Source organism: Melanerpes formicivorus, unplaced genomic scaffold, assembly GCF_026170545.1.
Source record: "Melanerpes formicivorus ecotype bairdi unplaced genomic scaffold, bMelFor1.0.p_v2 SCAF_3133, whole genome shotgun sequence".
NCBI classification, from domain to species: domain Eukaryota; kingdom Metazoa; phylum Chordata; class Aves; order Piciformes; family Picidae; genus Melanerpes; species Melanerpes formicivorus.
In genome coordinates, this window is record NW_027145484.1 from 1 (window position 1) to 18,147 (window position 18,147).

General features: G+C 50.4%; 1 protein-coding gene across 1 annotated transcript; it reads left to right on the forward strand.

Annotated features, from left to right (window-relative positions):
• Positions 1 to 5,876: 5,876 nt before the first annotated feature.
• On the forward strand, positions 5,877 to 16,986 carry LOC137440514 (non-histone chromosomal protein HMG-14A). Its single transcript, XM_068136743.1, has 6 exons — positions 5,877 to 6,206; positions 7,545 to 7,574; positions 8,566 to 8,595; positions 9,343 to 9,393; positions 13,817 to 13,960; positions 15,883 to 16,986. The coding sequence occupies exons 1-6, from the start codon at positions 6,192 to 6,194 to the stop codon at positions 15,928 to 15,930; spliced, it is 318 nt and encodes a 105-aa protein (XP_067992844.1). The 5' UTR covers positions 5,877 to 6,191; the 3' UTR covers positions 15,931 to 16,986.
• Positions 16,987 to 18,147: the final 1,161 nt, after the last annotated feature.

The window sequence follows — 18,147 nt, forward strand, 5'->3', positions numbered from 1 at the left end:
CAGGCCTGAAGAGGGGATGGACACAGCAACTGCTTTCCTTGGCTCCAGCTGCTGAGAGGCCAAGGCCCAGCAGCACAGGGCTGGGCAGGGACACCCATGGCAGCTCACCAGCCTGCAGCACCTTGCTTAGGTGCACACCAGAGCCACTGCTCTGTGTCTCTTCCCACCAACAGCCACAGAGCTGTGCAGGGTGAGGGTGGGCAAAGTTTTTCTCCTTCTGAGGTGCCAGGAGTGTGGCCAGAGGGGCTCAGAGCAAAGCTGTGTCCAAGCCTGTATCCCCTTGCTTCCAGCTCCAGCCAGAGCTGACAGGGAAGGGCAGAGCCAGGGGATGGCTCCAGGTCCTCTCTCCCCCTCCTGTGGTTTGTGACATTGGCTTGTCCTGCACTGGGGACACGTCTTTGTGTTCAATGAACCCATGGGGCCATCTTCCATGACTTTGCCTAATGCCCTACTAAACCACTGACAGCTTGAGAGCTTACTTGGAGAGAAGGTGAAGGGCAGAAGAACACAGCTTTTGGTGCCAGAGGGAAGGCCCAAAGCTCTTTGGCCACGACACACAGGCTCTGCATAAGTTCAACATGTTTATTGTATCCAGTTCAGATGGGCACAATGTGGCCACAGCAGCACCATGCTGTGGTGTGGGTCCGGGGTGGCAGCAGATCCAGCCAGGCCCTCATCTGTGCTCACCATGGCTGGCTCCTGCACAGTGCTGGATGCAGGAGCCATCAGTGGGGTGGTGTTGAAGGACCTTAGAGATGTGTCCTGCCTCTGCCAATGGCTCTTTTGATGCCATTTCAGGCCAGTTTGTTCAACTAGGCATTCACAGAGGGTTACTGCCCTGAAGGACAGAAGTCTGCCAACACTCTTGCCAGGTCCCTGGCTGCTGGTGACTCAGGGCCCAAGCTGGATAGAACATATTTTTTTGCTCAGAAGGCAAAATCCTGCCTTCCCTGAGTCTCTCCAGCAATAAACCTATGGTTCCTGCTTGCTGTGAGCAAAGAGCAAGCTGAAAGAAGGGGCAGTGGAGCTGCAAATCAGTACAAGATGCCTGCCATGCCATTGTTTGAAGAGTTTTACATACTTGGAGTTAATCAGTACATTCACAGCTGAACAGGGCTTGGGGTTTCCTAGGACCAAGCCAGTTCTGGTCAATGGCTCTGCTCATAGGTTTGCTCTGCCTCTTCCCTCTCTTTGTGTTCTGGACATCTGCAAATGGCTGTTGGAAATGGTTGTTTAAAAAGAAGTGCTAAAGGTAGTGTGACTTTGCGGAACATCCCTGAGGCCCCTCAGATGCTGAGTCTCCCTGGGAGTGGGCTTCACTCTCTGGTGGCACCAGCCATCTCCTAAAGCTGTGTGTGTGGAGGCAGCTTTCAGGCAGGCTTGCACCCTTGGGCAGGCACGCTGAGGACCATCTGGCAGTGGTTAGTTTGTTATTAGTCGCTTTGTCAATTTAGTCTAACCCTTACCAACGCTTCAGCACAAGACAGATCCTCAGGCGAGCTTGTTAAGTTCCTGTCTGGGAACTTCCCCAGCCTCCTCCACAATAAACACAGATGCAAAAAAACTCCTTTGGGTTTCCTGCTCCAATATTGTCTTTTCTACATATTCCTTTTATATCTCAATAGCCAATTCGTTCTAGAGAATCTTTTTTTCAGGCTTCCTCCTGAAGAGGCTGGAAAAAAAAGACTTTCTAAGTCTCTTTGCTGGTTGTGTGTCAGCCTCTGGGCTTCACACCAGTTTTACATTTCACTTCATAGAATCACAGAATGGCTCAGGTTGGAAGGGACCCCTTGTCCTGTCACGACAGGCCCTGCTAACAAGTCTGTTCCACATCTTTCTTCCAGACCCCTTTCAGAACTAAAAGGCCACAAGGTCTCCTTGCAGCCTTCTCTTCTCCAGGCTGAACAACCCCAACTCTCTCAGCCTGTCCTCACAGCAGAGGGCTTCCAGCCCTTGGAAAATTTCTGTGGCCTTCTCTGGCCCCACTCCAACAGACTGCTGTGCTGAGGACTCCAGAGCTGGACCCAACACTGCAGGGTGGGTCTCAGCAGAGCACAGGGGCAGAATCCCCACCCCTGCAGAGCACAGGTTACCAGATGATGTCTAGCTTTTCATCCATTCCTACTCTTCGTCCTACACACTAGGGAAAAAATGTAACCATCCCCAATTTAAAGGAGTATTTCAGCTCCTGATCTATCTCCTTTTTGAAGCCTGACACAGTTGGCTTCTGGGCTGTGGGCACACATTGCCAGGGAATGGTTAGCTTTTCACCCACCAGCACATCTGAGTCCTTCTCCACAGGGCTGCTCTCCATCCCTGCACCCCCCAGCCTGTGCTGATACCTGGGCTACAACCAGGTCTGTGATTTTCTACAGGTCTGTAGAGTAGCAGCCATTTCTCCTTTCCTCACAGCAGTTTGTCCTGCAGTGGATACTTTGATCCACATTCCTTGTCCCCCAAGTTTTTCAGGAGGAGATGCTGACAGACTCTTCATAAAATTCCTCTTCCAGAAATGTACAAAGGCTTCTTACAGAATAAATACAGAATGAAATAACAACTGCAGGGAGAGAGGTGAAACCTTTCAAGGCTGACAAAAGCAACTGAAGCATGGACATTGTTGGTAAAGAAGAGCTGCTGCTATCAGACACAGTCTCCTGAAATAAGATGAAGAGCTCTTGAATTGTGTTTCACATTAGTTTTAGTTCAGAAGATGGAGAAAACTTTTGGAAACACTATTAAAAACCTTGATTAATAAAGGACCTTGAAGGTGGCATGATTAACAGGTAGTGAGGAAGAAACCCATTGTGACAGGTTTAGGCTGGTCTAAGGTAAGGAGGCTCCTCAGAGGGATCTGGACAAGCTGGATTGATGGGCTGAAGCTAATGGGATGAGGTTAAACAAGGCCAAGTGCCACATCCTGCACTTGCATCACAACAACCCCATGAAGAGAAGAGTGGCTGGAAAGCTGCCCAGCAGAAAAGGGCCTGGGAGTGTTGCCTGACAGCAGCAGAATATGAGGCAGCATGTGCCCAGGTGGCCAAGACAGCCAACAGCATCCTGGCTTAGATTAGCAGTAGCATGGCCAGCAGGACTAGGGTAGGAATTGGGGGATAAGGGAAGGGTGACTGATGTCATCTTCCTGGACTTGTGCAAAGTGCTCAACACTGTCCCACATGGCAGTCCCGGTCTCTAAATTGGAAGGATATCGATTTCATGGATGGACTACCGGTGGATAAGGAATTGGCTGGCTGGCTGCTCACAAAGAGCTGCAATCAGTGGCTCAATGTCCAAATGGAGACCTGTGATGAGTGCAGTCCCTCAGGGATCAGTGCTGGGCCCAGCGCTGTTTAACTTCTTGGTCAGCCATGTGGGCAGTGGAATTGAGGCACCCTCAGCAAGTTTGCTGCTGATGCTAAGCTGCCCAGTGCAGCTGACCCACTGGAGGGAAGGGGTGCAGAGGTAGGCCCGTGCCAACCTCACAAAGTTCAGCAAGGAAAAGTGCAAAGTCCTGCACCTGGGTAGAGGCAATCCCAAGCACAAATCCAGGCTGGGTGAGGAGTGGATCCCTTCCAGCTCAAGCCATTCTATGATTCTATGAATCAGCTCCACTATTGAGGCTGCACCTCAAATACTGGCATCTCACTACAAGTAGGACATTCAGGTGCTGGTACGTGTCCAGGGAAGAGGAACGCAGCTGGTGAAGGGTCTAGAGCACTTCTTGTGCGGAGTGGCTGAGGGAACTGAGATTGTTTAGCCTGGAAAAAAAGAAGGTTCAGTGGAGACCTTCTCGCTCTCTACAGCTCCATGAGAGGAGGCTACAGTGAGGTGGAGGTTGGTCTCTTCTCTCAGGCAATAAGCAGCAGGGTGAGAGAAAATGGCCTCAAGTTGCACCAGGGGATATTTAGACTGAATATTAGGAACAATTTCTTCACTGAAAGAATAGCTAAGCCCTAAAACAGGCTGCCCAGCAAAGTGGTGGAGTCACCATCCCTGGAAGCATTCAGAAAACATGCAGTTGTGGTGCTCAGGGACATGGTGAAGCGATGGACTTGGCAGAGTTAGGCTAACAGTTGGACTCGATGGTCTGAGAGGCCTTTTCCAACCTCAGTGGCTCTACACAGGAACACATTCTATGTACACACATTGGAATGTGTACTCCCTGGTATTTAGGGGGGCAGCTGTGTATGGTTTTGAATAATTAGTGTGTATGAACAAGGAAAAAACACCCCACATGGCTGAAGTGGCATAAAAAGTGAGAAACCAAAGTCACCATGAATGTGTCAAGAGGGGAAACAGCTGTTCAGGAAGCAGCACTGAAAGGGATCCGGGGATTACAGGGGATCATAAACCAGATCTGAACCAATGTGGTGATGCTATTGCAGTGTCAGCAAAGGCAGTGCTGGGATAAGTTACCTAATTAGCCTGATTATTGGATATAGATCTAAGAATGTAATGCTGAGAAGAGTCTGGAGCAGCCTAAGAATGATAAAAGGTTTAAAAAGTAAGGCCTGTGACATGATGAGATTGATGAGGATTTGTTTAGCCTAGAAAAAAAAACACAACCCAAAGTTTAATGGAGAATTTAGATGTGAAATCAGAGTGCCTGAAACGATGCTGCCTGTTGTTGTCTCTTCTAGACACTGAGCAAAGAAATTCACAGTCAATTCAGATGATGTGTGCAACTTTGTGGGTTTAAGTACTGCTGAAACAGGCTATGAAGATCACAGAAACCTCCTTTATTGTCGCTTTTTTGAGATTAGACTGGCTTTTGGCAGCAGCAGTCACACTTCAGAGTGGCAGCTCCTGCTTGAAGTCTCAAAGTGCTTTGGTCCTGAAGTTGGTATTAACACAGCCCTGTGCTTTCCCCAAGACAAAAATAGGGGAAACTGCCAGAATGTGTAGTTAGGATGGAAACGTTGACAAATCTGCCGTCACCCATGCAGAGTTCTGAGACTTCACCTCACAGACTACCTCTGCATCACAGGCCCCGCTCCAGGAGATCCCTCACGCAGCTCAGCCGGGCTGTGTCAGACCAAAAGGCAACTTAAGAGCTAAAAATGGTTCTGAAAATCCCGGCCTGGCTGTTTCCCAGCCCCAGAGGCAGTTGTATCCCACGGTCACCCCGCTTTCGGCCCGTGGGGCCGGGGCGGACAAAGGCCCTGCGCGGGCAGCGGTAAGGCGGGGGGGGCAGCTGGGGCGGATGGGGCAGGGGGGGCAGCTGGGGCGGATGGGGCAGGGGGGGCAGCTGGGGCGGATGGGGCAGGGGGGGCAGATGGGGCAGCTGGCCCTTTCCAACAGGTACCGCAATGGCGGGACGCGGCGCTGGCGGCCGGGCCAGCCCAGCCCCTCCTCCCCGGCCCACAGCCTCTACCGCTGCCAGGCCGCGGCCCCCCGCCGCCCTGCGCGGCGGGAGGCCCAGAGCCGGCGAGGCGGCCATGTTGTCGTCCTGCGGCCTGTGGTAACTTTCGGGGAAGTTTCTTTCCCGGCCTCTGGGGGGAACGCGGGGAAAGAGGCGGGAGAGGAGCGGGGGATCTACAGCCGCCGACGTGCGCGGAGACGCTGGGAGAAGCGGAGGGCCGAAAGGTGGTGGTGGCGATGCTGCTGCCGCCACCGCGGCTCAGCCTCGCCTGCGCGCCCTGTCTGCCTGCCGCGGGGCCGCGCTGGGGCCGCCAGCGGCGCCCAACCCGCCACCGCGGCGGCGGCGCCGTATTCACCGCGCGCTTTAGGCCGGCGGGGCTGCGCAGACAGCGTAGAACCGCCGTCCCTCCGCCTGCGAGCGTCTCCGGCGCTACGGCCGCGCCCCGCCCACTCTGCCCCGCGCCCCGCCTCCCGGGCCGCTGCCCGCGCTGCCATTGGTCGCGGCGGCCGTCACTCGGCGGCTGGGCCCATCTGGCGCTCCCCATTCATGCAGTTTGGTTGCGTGTTGGTGTATTTGACTGTTTGCAATAAAGAGGGGGGGATTTTTTTTTGTTCAGTTTCTGCTGCAATTAACTCTTGGTCCCTTAAACATTTTTTTTTTTTCTCTCTCCTTTTCATTTTTATTTTTTTTTTTATTTTTTTGTTTTTTGAAATAGCGATTTTGCAGAGCGGTTGAAACAGTTGTGTTTTTTTTTTTTCCGGCGGTTCCATTTATTTTTTTTTTAAATACCTATCTCTCTATCTATTTTGCAATCAACTATTAAGGTGCAACTATGCCCAAAAGAAAGGTAAGTACGACAAAAAAAAAAAAACCAAAAGCATAACGAGAAGGGAGAGAGGAGGGGAGCGAAGGGGAGAGATGGAAGCAGCGTTTGCGGAAGGAGCTGTGAACATTTTTTTTGCGCGCGCGTGTGTTGTGTGGAGTTGGTTTTTTTTTTGGGGGGGGGGGCTGTTTTTTGGTTGTTTTGGGGTTTGTTTTTTTTTTTTGCATTTTAAATTTTTTTTTTTTGTGTACGTCCTAAAAGCAGAGCTGGGACCGGAGGGAAAGAGGCTGGGGCGTGTTGGGGCTGCTCGGCGCGGGCTAAAAAGAGTGGTGGTGGTGGTGTTGGGGAGGGGGGGGGAGGTGTGTGTGTAGTGGAGGGGGGGGGGCGGGTAAAAGGCTGCGAGTTCACTTCGGGCTGTTTTGTTCGCGAGGCGAAGGGCCGAGCGGTGTGTTCTCCATGCTGGATTACAAACAGCCATAGTGCTGCTGCTGCTGCTGCTGCTGCCCCTATGGAGAACGCAGCCAGGCAGCGCTAGGCACCGAAGGCTCTGCCGCTCGCCCAGGCGCCCAAAACCCCGCCGCCGAACGGCCTCAACCCTCCCAGCCGCCTCCGGCGATGTTTTAAGGCGGATCGGGCAGTTCCTGGGGAGGATTTGGGTTTAAACGGTGCCTCTTTTCTCCTGCGTTTGCCTTTGTTCTCCTTTTTTTTTTTTTTTTTTTTTTTTTTCCCCCCCCCCCCCCCCTCTCTCCTCCTCCTCTCCCACTTCTTGTCATACCAGATGGTTGTGCAATGGTAATTTGGTGCCATTAGGCGGCGCAGAATTTGAAACTGGCCTTGAAGGAAAGCGGGGAAGGGAATTTCACCACCATAATTAGTAACTTTACCTCAGCGGGGCCCCACTGGACCCCCCTCCCTTCCCCCCCCCCCCCCGCCTCCTTCCCCCTCCCAGCCTCGGCCGGCCTCGAGCCCGCCGCCTGAGTGCTCTGAGGCCGCTCCTCAGCCGCCCGCGGGGCTTCGGCCTAGCCCCCGCCGCTCCCCGGACCCTTGGATTCCGAGGGAGGGGGGGAGCGCGGGGGGGAAGCGGCGGGGGCGAGGCCGAAGCCCCGCGGGCGTCTGCGACGCGGAGCGTGTCGCCGACATTGTCCTTGCGCGGGGCTGGGGACGACCTTGTTGTGGCAGGTAATTTGGCGGGAACTTTTTAAACGAGGCGACGCCTCGGCGTGGTGACGTCGCGCCGGCGGGCCCCGGGGCATTGTGGGAGCTGTAGTTGGCGAGGCCGCCCTCGAGCTCCCCTCGGGGCTGGCGCTGGGTGCCGGGGGGGTGATGGCGACTTCTCACCTCTGCTTCTCGCTTTCTTTGCAGGCTCCAGCTGAAGGCGAGGCAAAGGAGGAGGTAGGAGCTGCTTCTGCTCCAAGGATTTGGTGCTCCACATAAATTGCGAGGCCTCCAAAGGCCGGGGGTGGGCACAGGCTCAGGGCCTGTGCATGGCTTTGGAGTGCCCAGGCCCGTTCCTTAGGCCTGGGTGGGTGCAGAGTGCCGCCCTGGGCTGAAAGAGAGTCCAGTGGAGGGCTGCAAAGATGCTGAGGGGACTGGTGCCCCTTTCTGACAGGGAAGGAAACCTGGGGCTGTTTAGCCTGGACATGCTGTGCTTACCAATGGTGAAGGGTGGGGGTCAAGAGGATGAGACCAGGCTCTTCTCAGTGGTGCCCAGATACAGCACCAGGAGCAGTGGGCACAGACTGGAACCTGGGAGGTTCCATTTGAAGACCAGGAAGAGATTCTTTCCTGTGAGGGTGAGACAGAGCCCTGGACAAGGCTGTGCAGAGATGTTGTGGAGTCTCCTGCATGGACTTTGCAGTCCTGGGCAACCTGCTGTGGGTGACCTGACTTTAGCAGGGAAATTGAACTAGATGATCCCCAAAGGTCCCTTCCTGTGACTGTTTGAGGCTGTGTCCAAACCACCACACTTCCAGACCCCACCACGCTGGGATTCTGAGAGCCAAGTTCCATTGGTTCCAGTGGGAACCTGTCCCTGTTTAGTCTTACAGGTAGCAGAGCCTAATGGCACAAGTCCTGGAAGCAGAGAACCTTTATCACTTATCCTCTCAGTGGGGTAAAAGGCCCATTGCATAGAGTGAGAACTCTTGACCAAAACTGCACTTTAGGGAATTCATCTCCACGCTGCCTGTACTTCCATGGAACCATGGGATACCTCAAGTTGGAAGGGACCTTTAGGAATCATCAAGTCCACCACCCTGGATTTCATAAATGCTAGAGTGTGCATGGGGCTCCCAGACGTGTGCTGTGTCATTCTGGGTTGGAGTTCTGAGTAAACACTGCTCTGTATGCTGTGAATTGTAGTGACACCTCTTTCTTTATGCAGCCAAAGAGAAGGTCAGCTAGACTATCTGCTGTAAGTATCTTTATTTATGCTTTTAGTACTGCAACACACAGGATGCCACCTTCTAGGTGACAGGTGGAGAGAAGCATCTGTGTTCATTAGCTTTCAGACTGGGCACATGAGCCTCAAGAGTCGAGGAATACTGATTTCAGGATTCATTTGTTCTCTGTTGGTCTTCTCCATAGCTCTGTGTGAATTACCTCCTCTCTGCTCATGCCTGTTACATGCCCATTGATCTTGGGTAAACTGAGACCTCCAGGGTATAAATCTGTGCCATGTGGTAGGCTTCAGCCCAAAGCCACAGCCTGAAACAGGCTCTTGGGATCCTTTTCTACGGTGCAGTGTACCCAGCACCGTTTTAAGCCATGTTGGAACTGCCAAGTTGCTATTTAAAGAGGAAAATACTTCATTTTAGGGAAAGTTAAGCTGTTTATTGGATAGAGTGAGTTATGCTCAGATGATAATCTTTCATTTTTGACATACCCCTGCCTTCAGAGCAGACAGTAACATCCAGACACAGTCATGAGCCACTTACTGCTGCTATCAGCACCTCTACCTTAGCTACCACGGCACACGTGAGGAAATGAGGGTTTGGATAACAAAAACATAGTGTCCTGCCTGCCATCTCCCCCTTTATGCTGCAGAGTGAAGCAGGCAGAAGCATTTTGTACCTGAATAGTCTGTAACAAAGTTAGCAACACTTTGCAAAAGCATTTACATGGTTGCCCTGACTCTCTGTCCTCTGTCTGTTCTGTCCAGAAACCTGCTCCGCCAAAACCGGAGCCCAAGCCCAAAAAGGCAGCACCTAAGGTAAGTTGTTTCAGATCTGCCAAACTGAAGTTGTGCTTTACTTTCTCAGCATGTTTATAGGGGGGAAAAAACATCCACAACTAACCAGGAGAATAAAACCACCATCCAAACGTCTAGAGCAGCAGGACTAGGGCAGGGACTGCCCTCCTATACTGGGCACTGGGGAGATGACAGCTTGAGCACTGGGTTCAGCTTTAGGCACCTCGCTACAGGAAGGACATTGGGGTGCAAGAGTGTGTCCAGAGAAGGGCAATGAAGCTGCTGAAGGGTCCAGAGCACAAGTCTTGTGAGGAGCAGTTGAGAAAACTGGGATTGTTTACCCTGGAGAAAAGGAGGCTGAGGTGAGACCTCATTGCCCTCCACAACTCCCTGACAGTAGGTTGGGGCCAGGTGGGGGGCAGTCTCTTCTACCAGGTAGGAAGTGACAGGACTAGAGGAAAGAGCCTCAATTTCTGCAAGGGAAGATTTAGGTTGGATATTAGAAGAAAATTCTTCACTGGAAGGGTTCTAAATCACTGTAACAGGCTCCCCAGGGAAGTGACTGAATCCCCATCCCTGGAGGTGTTTAAAGGACACAGAGATGTGGTGCTGGGGGCCATGGCTTAGCCCCAGGCTGGGTAAAGTTAGAGAATGGTTGGGCTCAATGATCTTGAAAGGATTTGCCAACCAAATCAATTCTATAACTGAAGGGAAGAACCATCCACAAGTAACCCTTTGGGGTTTTCCTACTTTTCTTTTAGGAGTTAAAGTTGAATTATGTGAGTTAGAAGAACTTGAAAGATGTAAAGAGAATCCTATCTGCTTCCTTGTGAAGGAATGTGGTAAACTGAGCAGATCTTAAATCAGTTGTGGTGAGGCTTTGCTGCTTGCCTTACAAGGCCATCCCAGAGTTTCACTTAGTGCATTGTTAGGAAAAGGATGTTTGGAATAGAGATCAGAGAGCCCATTAGAGAAGGCATTGAAAATCATGCTTTTCATTACAGCTTCTCACACTGTTTCCATTCAGAGGCACTCTTCTCAGTCAGTTATCAGTTGGTCAGCTTGTAATCATTACAGATAAAATTCTATAGGCTGGATTCCTTAAGCTGGGTGTTTTGGGAATGTCACCAATGCTGGCATACCTGACCTGGCTGAGAAAGTCACTGCTTGAAACTCCTGTTTGCCTTGCAGCTGCAGTTTGCCATTTCAGAAGGGACAGTTCTGCAGTCCATGAACCCATGCAGTCCATTGCTTGATCTCCCTTTCCTGGCACAAGGCTCTCCAGGAGTCATTTTTGCAGTGCTCTTCCTTTTAGAAGTATCTGTAAATGTTCAGTATTGCAGGGTTACAAACCCTTAGTGCTCATTTTAACCTGTTCCCATCACACCTGCTGGTTTTGGATGGTCATATGAGCACAGTGCAGGAGCAAGAGATGCTTTGGAGGAGATCATGGGCTTGGGAATCAGGAGGTGTTTTCTATACATTTAAAAGGCCTGGGAATGGCACAGCAGACTTCAAGGTGATTGAAACTATCCTACCTCTCAAGCCTGCTGTGTGGAGCAGCAGAGGTGTCATGAGAAATGGACAAGGAGAACCCCTCTTGTTGTTCTGGGCACCTCACATCTCAGCTCTGTCATCAGAGCAAGTTTTTCATGCTGCTTTTGGGTTGTGCAGCTGGATTTCTAGATCCTGTTACAGAGCAGCCCCCAGGAGCTCAGCTGCTCCCCATTCCTGTGGTGCCAGTGACTGGCACACTGTGGTTGGCACCTCCATCTGGTGGCTGGTACCCTGGGAAGGGGAGGGCCTGTCACAAGTGGTTGCTCCACCAGCCCAAGTGGCAGCTGGCTCAGGGATCTAAAAAGTCTTGTGCTCACCCTCTGCCAATGACCCTTGCAGAAGTCAGTGCAGCTGCCTGTGGTGCATGGTGTTGGTATTTTCATGGAAACACCTCAGGGTTTATACACAAAACCTACACCAACCAACTCTTCAAAGCTGTGAAAATAAGCATTCAGAAGTTAAGGACTGTCAGTGGCTGCCATAACCTAGTTTGGTCCCTTCCTGCACGAGCTGTGTGGTCCAGTCTCCCTCTGGGATCATCCATGGTTCAGCTCTGCTGGCTGGGGTGCATTGGTTGTTGCCCCTGAGCTGGACTTGGAAAGCATTGATCCTCTTGCCTCTAAGATGCTGCTTTGAAGCCAGGACTCCTGAGCTGCATTTTTGGCTCTCCAGAGTTCCTAATGCTGGATCAATACCTATGTGAAGGGGGATGTAGTAGGACTTGTGCAGCCATCTCTAAAGCTTCTTTTCCCCAAATGCTGAACTTCACATCCTCCAGGTTCTTCAGAGGTTTTTTTCCTTTGTGTGTCAGAACAGATTGCACCTTTCAAACTTGGAAAAGCATAGAGCTGGGAGGAAAGTTTCATCACTTGTTGAACCACTGAATGATGTTGCCATCTGTACAGGAAAAACACTCAGGGACACAGACAGAGTGGTGTTAGCTCAGCACTGGCTGAGAGGATGGAAGAAGCTTGGAAATGGAAAAATGGCTTTGTCCTTGGGGGTGTTTTTCTTCCTCAACTCATTCATTTGTGGAAGGGGGCCTCATCCCTTACAGAAGAGCTCTTAGCTTGACCCCAGAAGCCATGGAGAGCAGAGCAGAGGTCCCAGGATCTCAGCACTGTCCCAGGGCACAGTGTCAGCTGTGTGCTGCCAGACACTTTCTCTCTGATCAGTCCAGCCCTGGAAGCCAGTTCCTGTGGACTCCCCTTGAATGCTTTCTTGAGAGGAGCTTTACCAGCAAAGAGCAGGCTGCAGAGAGCTACCCTTTGAGCTCTGCTGGTGCTTTGTTGTCTTTTTTGAATGGGGTAAGGGAAGAGAGAGCCTTCTTCAAACAGCCTGAGCCTTTAAAAGTCTTTGTGGCTGGAACTGGAAGAGCAAGTGACCAACACGCCAGTGCTGGTGAGCTTGGAGCGTTCTGGTGCTGCTGGAGGAACCCTTCACTGGTAATGTGCTCTTCAGAGGTCTGAGGAGGTCTGTTGGAGGGGCGCAGAACAAACCAGTGCCATAGTGGTACTGCAGTTCAAAATCTTACTGCCAAAGAGCACTGCAATTACTTGGGTGCTGATCTCACTGTGCCATTCATCTGTCAGGTTCTTTTTGCCTCTTGGAGGTGGACTGCTCAGCCAACAGAGGGGGAAGAGAGTGAGTGGTGGCATGCTCTTCTCTGTCCTCCTCTGGTGACTCTCTTCCATCCTGCTGATAGCCCAGTTCCCAGAGAGGAGGAGAGGCCTGCTGAGGGCTGAAACAACCCAGGAGGAGGCAGCTCCTGACACCATGTTGTTGGCTTTCCCAGACAGGCTGAAATTCCCTCAGTGAGGTCAGACTGGAGAGTGGGAGATTAGAAAGAGACCCTCACCCATTTGAGTGCTGCCAAGCCCCTGTCTTAAATATTTTCCATTGTGATAGGAGTTGGTGTTAATTTTGGTGAGCTTTTAATCATCACTGTCCTTGGTGGCCCTGAAGTTCCCCCTTAGCAAGCAACTCGTTCCTCGTGTGACTTAATTTTCAACACTAAAAAGTGAGGGGTTTAAGAAATCAGAAGTTTCATGTTGTGGAAACTTCTGGCCACTGGACAACTCCATCTTCTGGCTGTATAGTGCACAGTAATTACCTTGCCTTCACTTACCTGTGAGGAGTAATTTATGGTCCCTTTGTTGGAGCTGGGGTGATCAAGCAAGGAACTGAAGCAGTTTGCTTTGTGCTGCTCCTCCTTGGCAGCAAGAGGCAGCTCCTCAGACGTGAAACTAACGCTGTACTGGGGTGGAGATCTGACCTTGCCACGTGGAGAAGTATCACTGCAGAAGTTGGAGCATCAAGTTTTGTTTGGATTTGGCCAGATCCACATAGAAGGAACCAGGCTTAAACAATAAGTGCAGAGTGCTCTCTGTTCTCGAGGCGATGCTGCTGAGCCCCCAGCTTGGCTCTTCCCACACAGACGGTTTGCTGCAGTGGGGAATAGTTCTGGTGGGGAAGGGGGGAATGTCCCTTTGCCTACAGCTTTGTTACACTTCTGAATAGGCATTAAGAGCACATCTGAAGTATTCTGGTATTTCCCCTAGCTGTACATGTTCTTTTTGTTCTGTGGCATGCCTTTCAGCAGCACGGCACAAATACAGGCCAGTTCAACATTTTTTAGCTAATTTAATTGAATGCCTATTTAAAATAGGAATTCTTTTAACCCCAGGCATGACTGCTTTTATATTATGCACTTCCCAGTAGCACACTGAGGGTGGAAGAGAAGGAAAGCACTTCTCCTTGGAAACTTTCCTCTGTGTCACTAGGAAGTTCAGGGTGCAGGAGGAAGTTGTGTGGATGCTTTAGAGCTGAGAAGCTGCAGATGTATGTGGAAGTGAGCATTTACCATATCACTCTGCTTTCCTAACAGAAAGAAAAGGCAGCAAATGATAAAAAGGAGGACAAAAAGGCAGCAACAAAAGGGAAGAAAGGAGCCAAAGGCAAAGATGAAACTAAACAAGAGGATGCTAAAGAAGAAAACCACTCTGAAAACGGAGATACCAAAACTAACGAGGTACTTGAGCTGCGGTGCAGATGGGAATGAAACCCCAGGTATTGGGAGGACTCTGCAGGAGGGAGTGATCTATCCTCCTGGCTGGAAGGCAGTGGGTTTCACTGCCATCATGTGCAGACAAATCAGGAGCAGTGTCTGCCCAGGGCAGCTCCCAGGGAGAGCCTGAATGAACAGTGTTCTCCTTCAGGCTCCTCCTGCTATGAGATAGAGCCCTTCCACAGGTGGTCCGTGCTGGCCTAGTGTCCCTCTTGGGGCTGGCACAAGAGTATTGCAGAATGTCTGAGGAACAATAGAGCTCAGTGAGATGGCTGTCCAGCCCTGAGCTGACTTTGCATATCCTCTCTGGCCTGCTGGATTGCCTCTCTGCTCAGCACAGGCTGGTACAGTGCCAGAAATCTGGTTTGAAGTTTTACACAATTCTCTAAACCAATTCTCCTCAGAACAATGCAGCGAGGTCTGCGAGTTCTGCTTGGGCTGCTCCCTTGATCTGCAGACCTCTTCCTTACAGGTTCTTACTCTGTCAGCTCCTTGCCAAAGAGCTGCCATTTGCTAGCACTAGCTCTGAGCTCTGGTCACCTCCTGATGGCCTTTTGCTGGCAGATTCCTTGCTGATAGTAGAAGCAGAAGGTTTGCTACAGGCTGCTTTTGCCCCTGGAGACACAGAGTAGCCTGTTGTGTTCTCTTGCTTCTGATTTCCTCATGCTCTGAGTATCATTATCCACTTAATGAGTCAGTTATTCTTTCATTTTGAAAACAAGTTCAGGAGCTTTGCTAAAAATTAGTAGAGGGCTGATGTACTTCAAAGGCTCTTTGAGAGGAGCTTTGCCATTTTGATGTGTGTACTCAAAACCAGAGCTTTCCATGGAGAGCAGGTGAGAGCCGATTGCCCCAAAGTTGGGACAGCAGACGAGCGTCGTGGGCTTAGGTGTGGGATTGTTACACTTCCCTGTATCACACTAGCACCAAGGTTGGAAGAGACCTCAAAGATCGAGTCCAACCCATCACTACAGACCTCATGACTAGACCATGGCACCCAGTGCCACATCCAATCCCCTCTTGAACACCTCCAGAGACAGTGACTCCACCACCTCCCTGAGCAGCACATTCCAATGGCTAAGAACTCTCTCAGCGAAGAACTTTCTCCTCACCTCCAGCCTGTGGAGATGAGGACCTGAACTTCCTTTAGTGTAGGATTAATGCTAACCTAAACCCCATGTTAAACACTCCCAAGCCAACTCAGTCACCAAGTAATGCTTCATTTGCGTGTTGATTTTCAGCACCACCAGCTGCCACGCCACAGTGCTGATCTCCCGCACTAGCTCTGCCCTGGGTTGTGCTAACAAACTCATTTCTCAAAGCTCTACACAGAGAGAGTGATTGCCCATTGGAATGGGCTGCCTGGGGAGGTGGTGGAGTCACCAGCACTGGAGGTGTTCCGGAGGAGACTTGACAGGGTGCTTGGTGCCGTGGGTTAGTTGATTAGGTGGTGTAGGGTGATAGGTTGGATGCGATGATCTTGAAGGTCTCTTCCAACCTGGTCTGGTCTATTCTATCCTACCCTACCCTACTCTACCCTACCCTACTCTACCCTACCCTACTCTATTCTATTCTATTCTATTCTATTCTATTCTAGCCTAGCCTAGCCTATTCTACTCTATTCTATTCTACCCTACCCTACCCTACCCTACCCTACTCTACTCTACCCTACTCTACTCTACCCTACCCTACTCTACCCTACCCTACTCTACCCTACCCTACTCTACTCTACCCTACTCTACCCTACCCTACTCTACCCTACTCTACTCTACCCTACTCTACTCTACTCTACCCTACTCTACCCTAGTCTACTCTACTCTATTCTACTCTAATGGAATCCAAGGAGCCATTCCAAGTAACACTTCTTTGCCCACCCCCTTTCCTAGGCACCAGCTGCTGAAGCATCTGACGAGAAGGAAGCCAAGTCCGAGTAACGTCGCCCCTGCCCTCTATCTCCATCGCTGGGTATCCGTACCTCCACGCTGTATTGTTAACAGAGAGGAATATTTTTATCAACTATTTTATAACTGCAGGTTTTTTTAGCATGAATTTAATTATGGAACATCCTCATCTCGGTTACTTGGGGGGAAAAAATTCGATCCCTTTGGAAAAAAAAAACAGAAAAAAGAGAGAGGGGGAAAAACACCAACAACAAACCACAAACAGACAGAGCAGGAGATCATTGTTTTTAACCTTTGTGATTGTAATAGTTTGTATGGTACATGGAAAGAATAAGTGGTGGTAGCTTTTGACTTCTGTCAGTGTGTCCCTTTTTGTGTAAGTCAATGCTTTACAAGACTTCAGATTTTCATTTGGGTTTGGGTTTGGTTTCTTCTTTTTTGGTTTGGTTTTGTTTGTTTCCCCCCCCAACCCCCCACCCCCCCCCACCCCTATCCCCTCCCTCTTCCCCAACCCCCCCCCCTCTTCCTTTCTCTGTGTTGTAAGGTTTTCTTAAAGTGGGGAGGTCTCAAAAAAAAAAAAACAAAACAAATACCTGTGTTCAAACATTCCAGTGGTTCTGTGGGTTGCTTTTATAAAAAATAAAAACAAAAAAGAAGGTGAGAAGCTATTTTCATGAAGAAAAAAAAACACAAAAAAAAAACAAAAAAAAAAAGCCCAGAGCTGGACATAAAAAAAAAAAAGAAGAAGAATAAAAAAAGATGAATCTGTTGTTTTTTTCCCAAAGGTAATTTTTATTTTGTCAGTTTTGAGAGAAAAAAAAAAAAAAAAGAAGAAGAGGAAAAAAAAAAAGAAGAAGAGGAAAAAAATAAAGAAGAGGAAAAAAAAAGAAGAGAAAAAAAAAGGAAGAAAAAAGAGCAAAAAAAAAAAAACACAAAACCACAAAAAAAAAAGAAATAAAGACCTAGAAAAAGGAAGTGTAACCATGTTTTTAACTGAACTCACAAAAAGGCAAGAGGGCAGGCTGGCTGTGTGTACCCACTGTTAGGAATTTTGCTGGATTTATCTTAATAAAAAAGACTCCTCAAAAAGCTGATGGGTTGGTTTGTTGCTTGTGCTGCAAATGAGCTGCTGGAGGGGCACCCAAGGCCAGGAGGGAGAGCCTGTGCAGCTGCCAGGCTTTGGGCCTTCAGCCCCTGCCCTCTTCACTTGGGTGCACCAAAATGGGTTTGGAATCATGCCTTGGCTTGGTTGGGAAAGACCTTCAAGACCATTGAATCACAGTATCACTAAGGTTCAGAGAGACCTCGAGGGTCATCGAGTCCAACCTGTCACCACAGACCCATGACTAGACCATGGCACCAAGTCCAATCCCCTCTTGAACGCCTCCAGGGATGGGGACTCCACCACCTCCCTGGGCAGCACATTCCAATGACAAATGACTCTCTTGGTGAAAAACTTTCTCCTCACCTCCAGCCTAAACTTCCCCTGGTATAGCTTGAGACTGTGTCCTCTTGTTCTGGTGCTGGTTGCCTGGGAGAAGAGACCAACCCCCACCTAGCTGCAACCACCTTTCAGGTAGTTGTAGAGGGCAATGAGGTCTCCCCTGAGCCTTCTCCAGCCTAAGCAACCCCAGCTCCCTCAGCCTCTCCTCACAGGGCTGTGCTCCAGACCTCTCCCCAGCCTTGTTGCCCTTCTCTGGACACATTCAAGTGTTTCAATGTCCTTCTTAAACTGAGGAGCCCAGAACTGGACACAGGACTCAAGGTGTGGCCTAACCAGTGCAGAGTCCAGGTGCACAATGACTTCTCTGCTCCTGCTGGCCACACTTCCTAATGCAGGCCAGGATGCCATTGGCCCTCTTGGCCACCTGGGCACACTGCTGGCTCATGTTTAGGCGGCTGTCAATCAGCACCCCCAGGTCCCTCTCTGTTTGGCAGCTCTCAGCCACTCTGACCCCAGTCTGTAGCTCTGCATGGGGTTGCCATGGCCAAAGTGTAGCACCCATTATCTAACTCTGCCAGGTCTGGGGCTAAACCATGGCCCTCAGCACCACAGCTCTGCCTCTTCAATTTCGAGCAGCTACAGGGATGGGGAATTGACCACCTCCCTGGGGAGCCTGTGCCAGGGTTTGAGGACTCTTTCAGCTTCTAATATTCAACCCAAAATTCCCCTGGTGCATTTCCTCTCAGTACCTGGGAGAAGAGACCAAGATGCCCAGCTGACTCTGACCTTTTAGGGAGTTGTAGAGT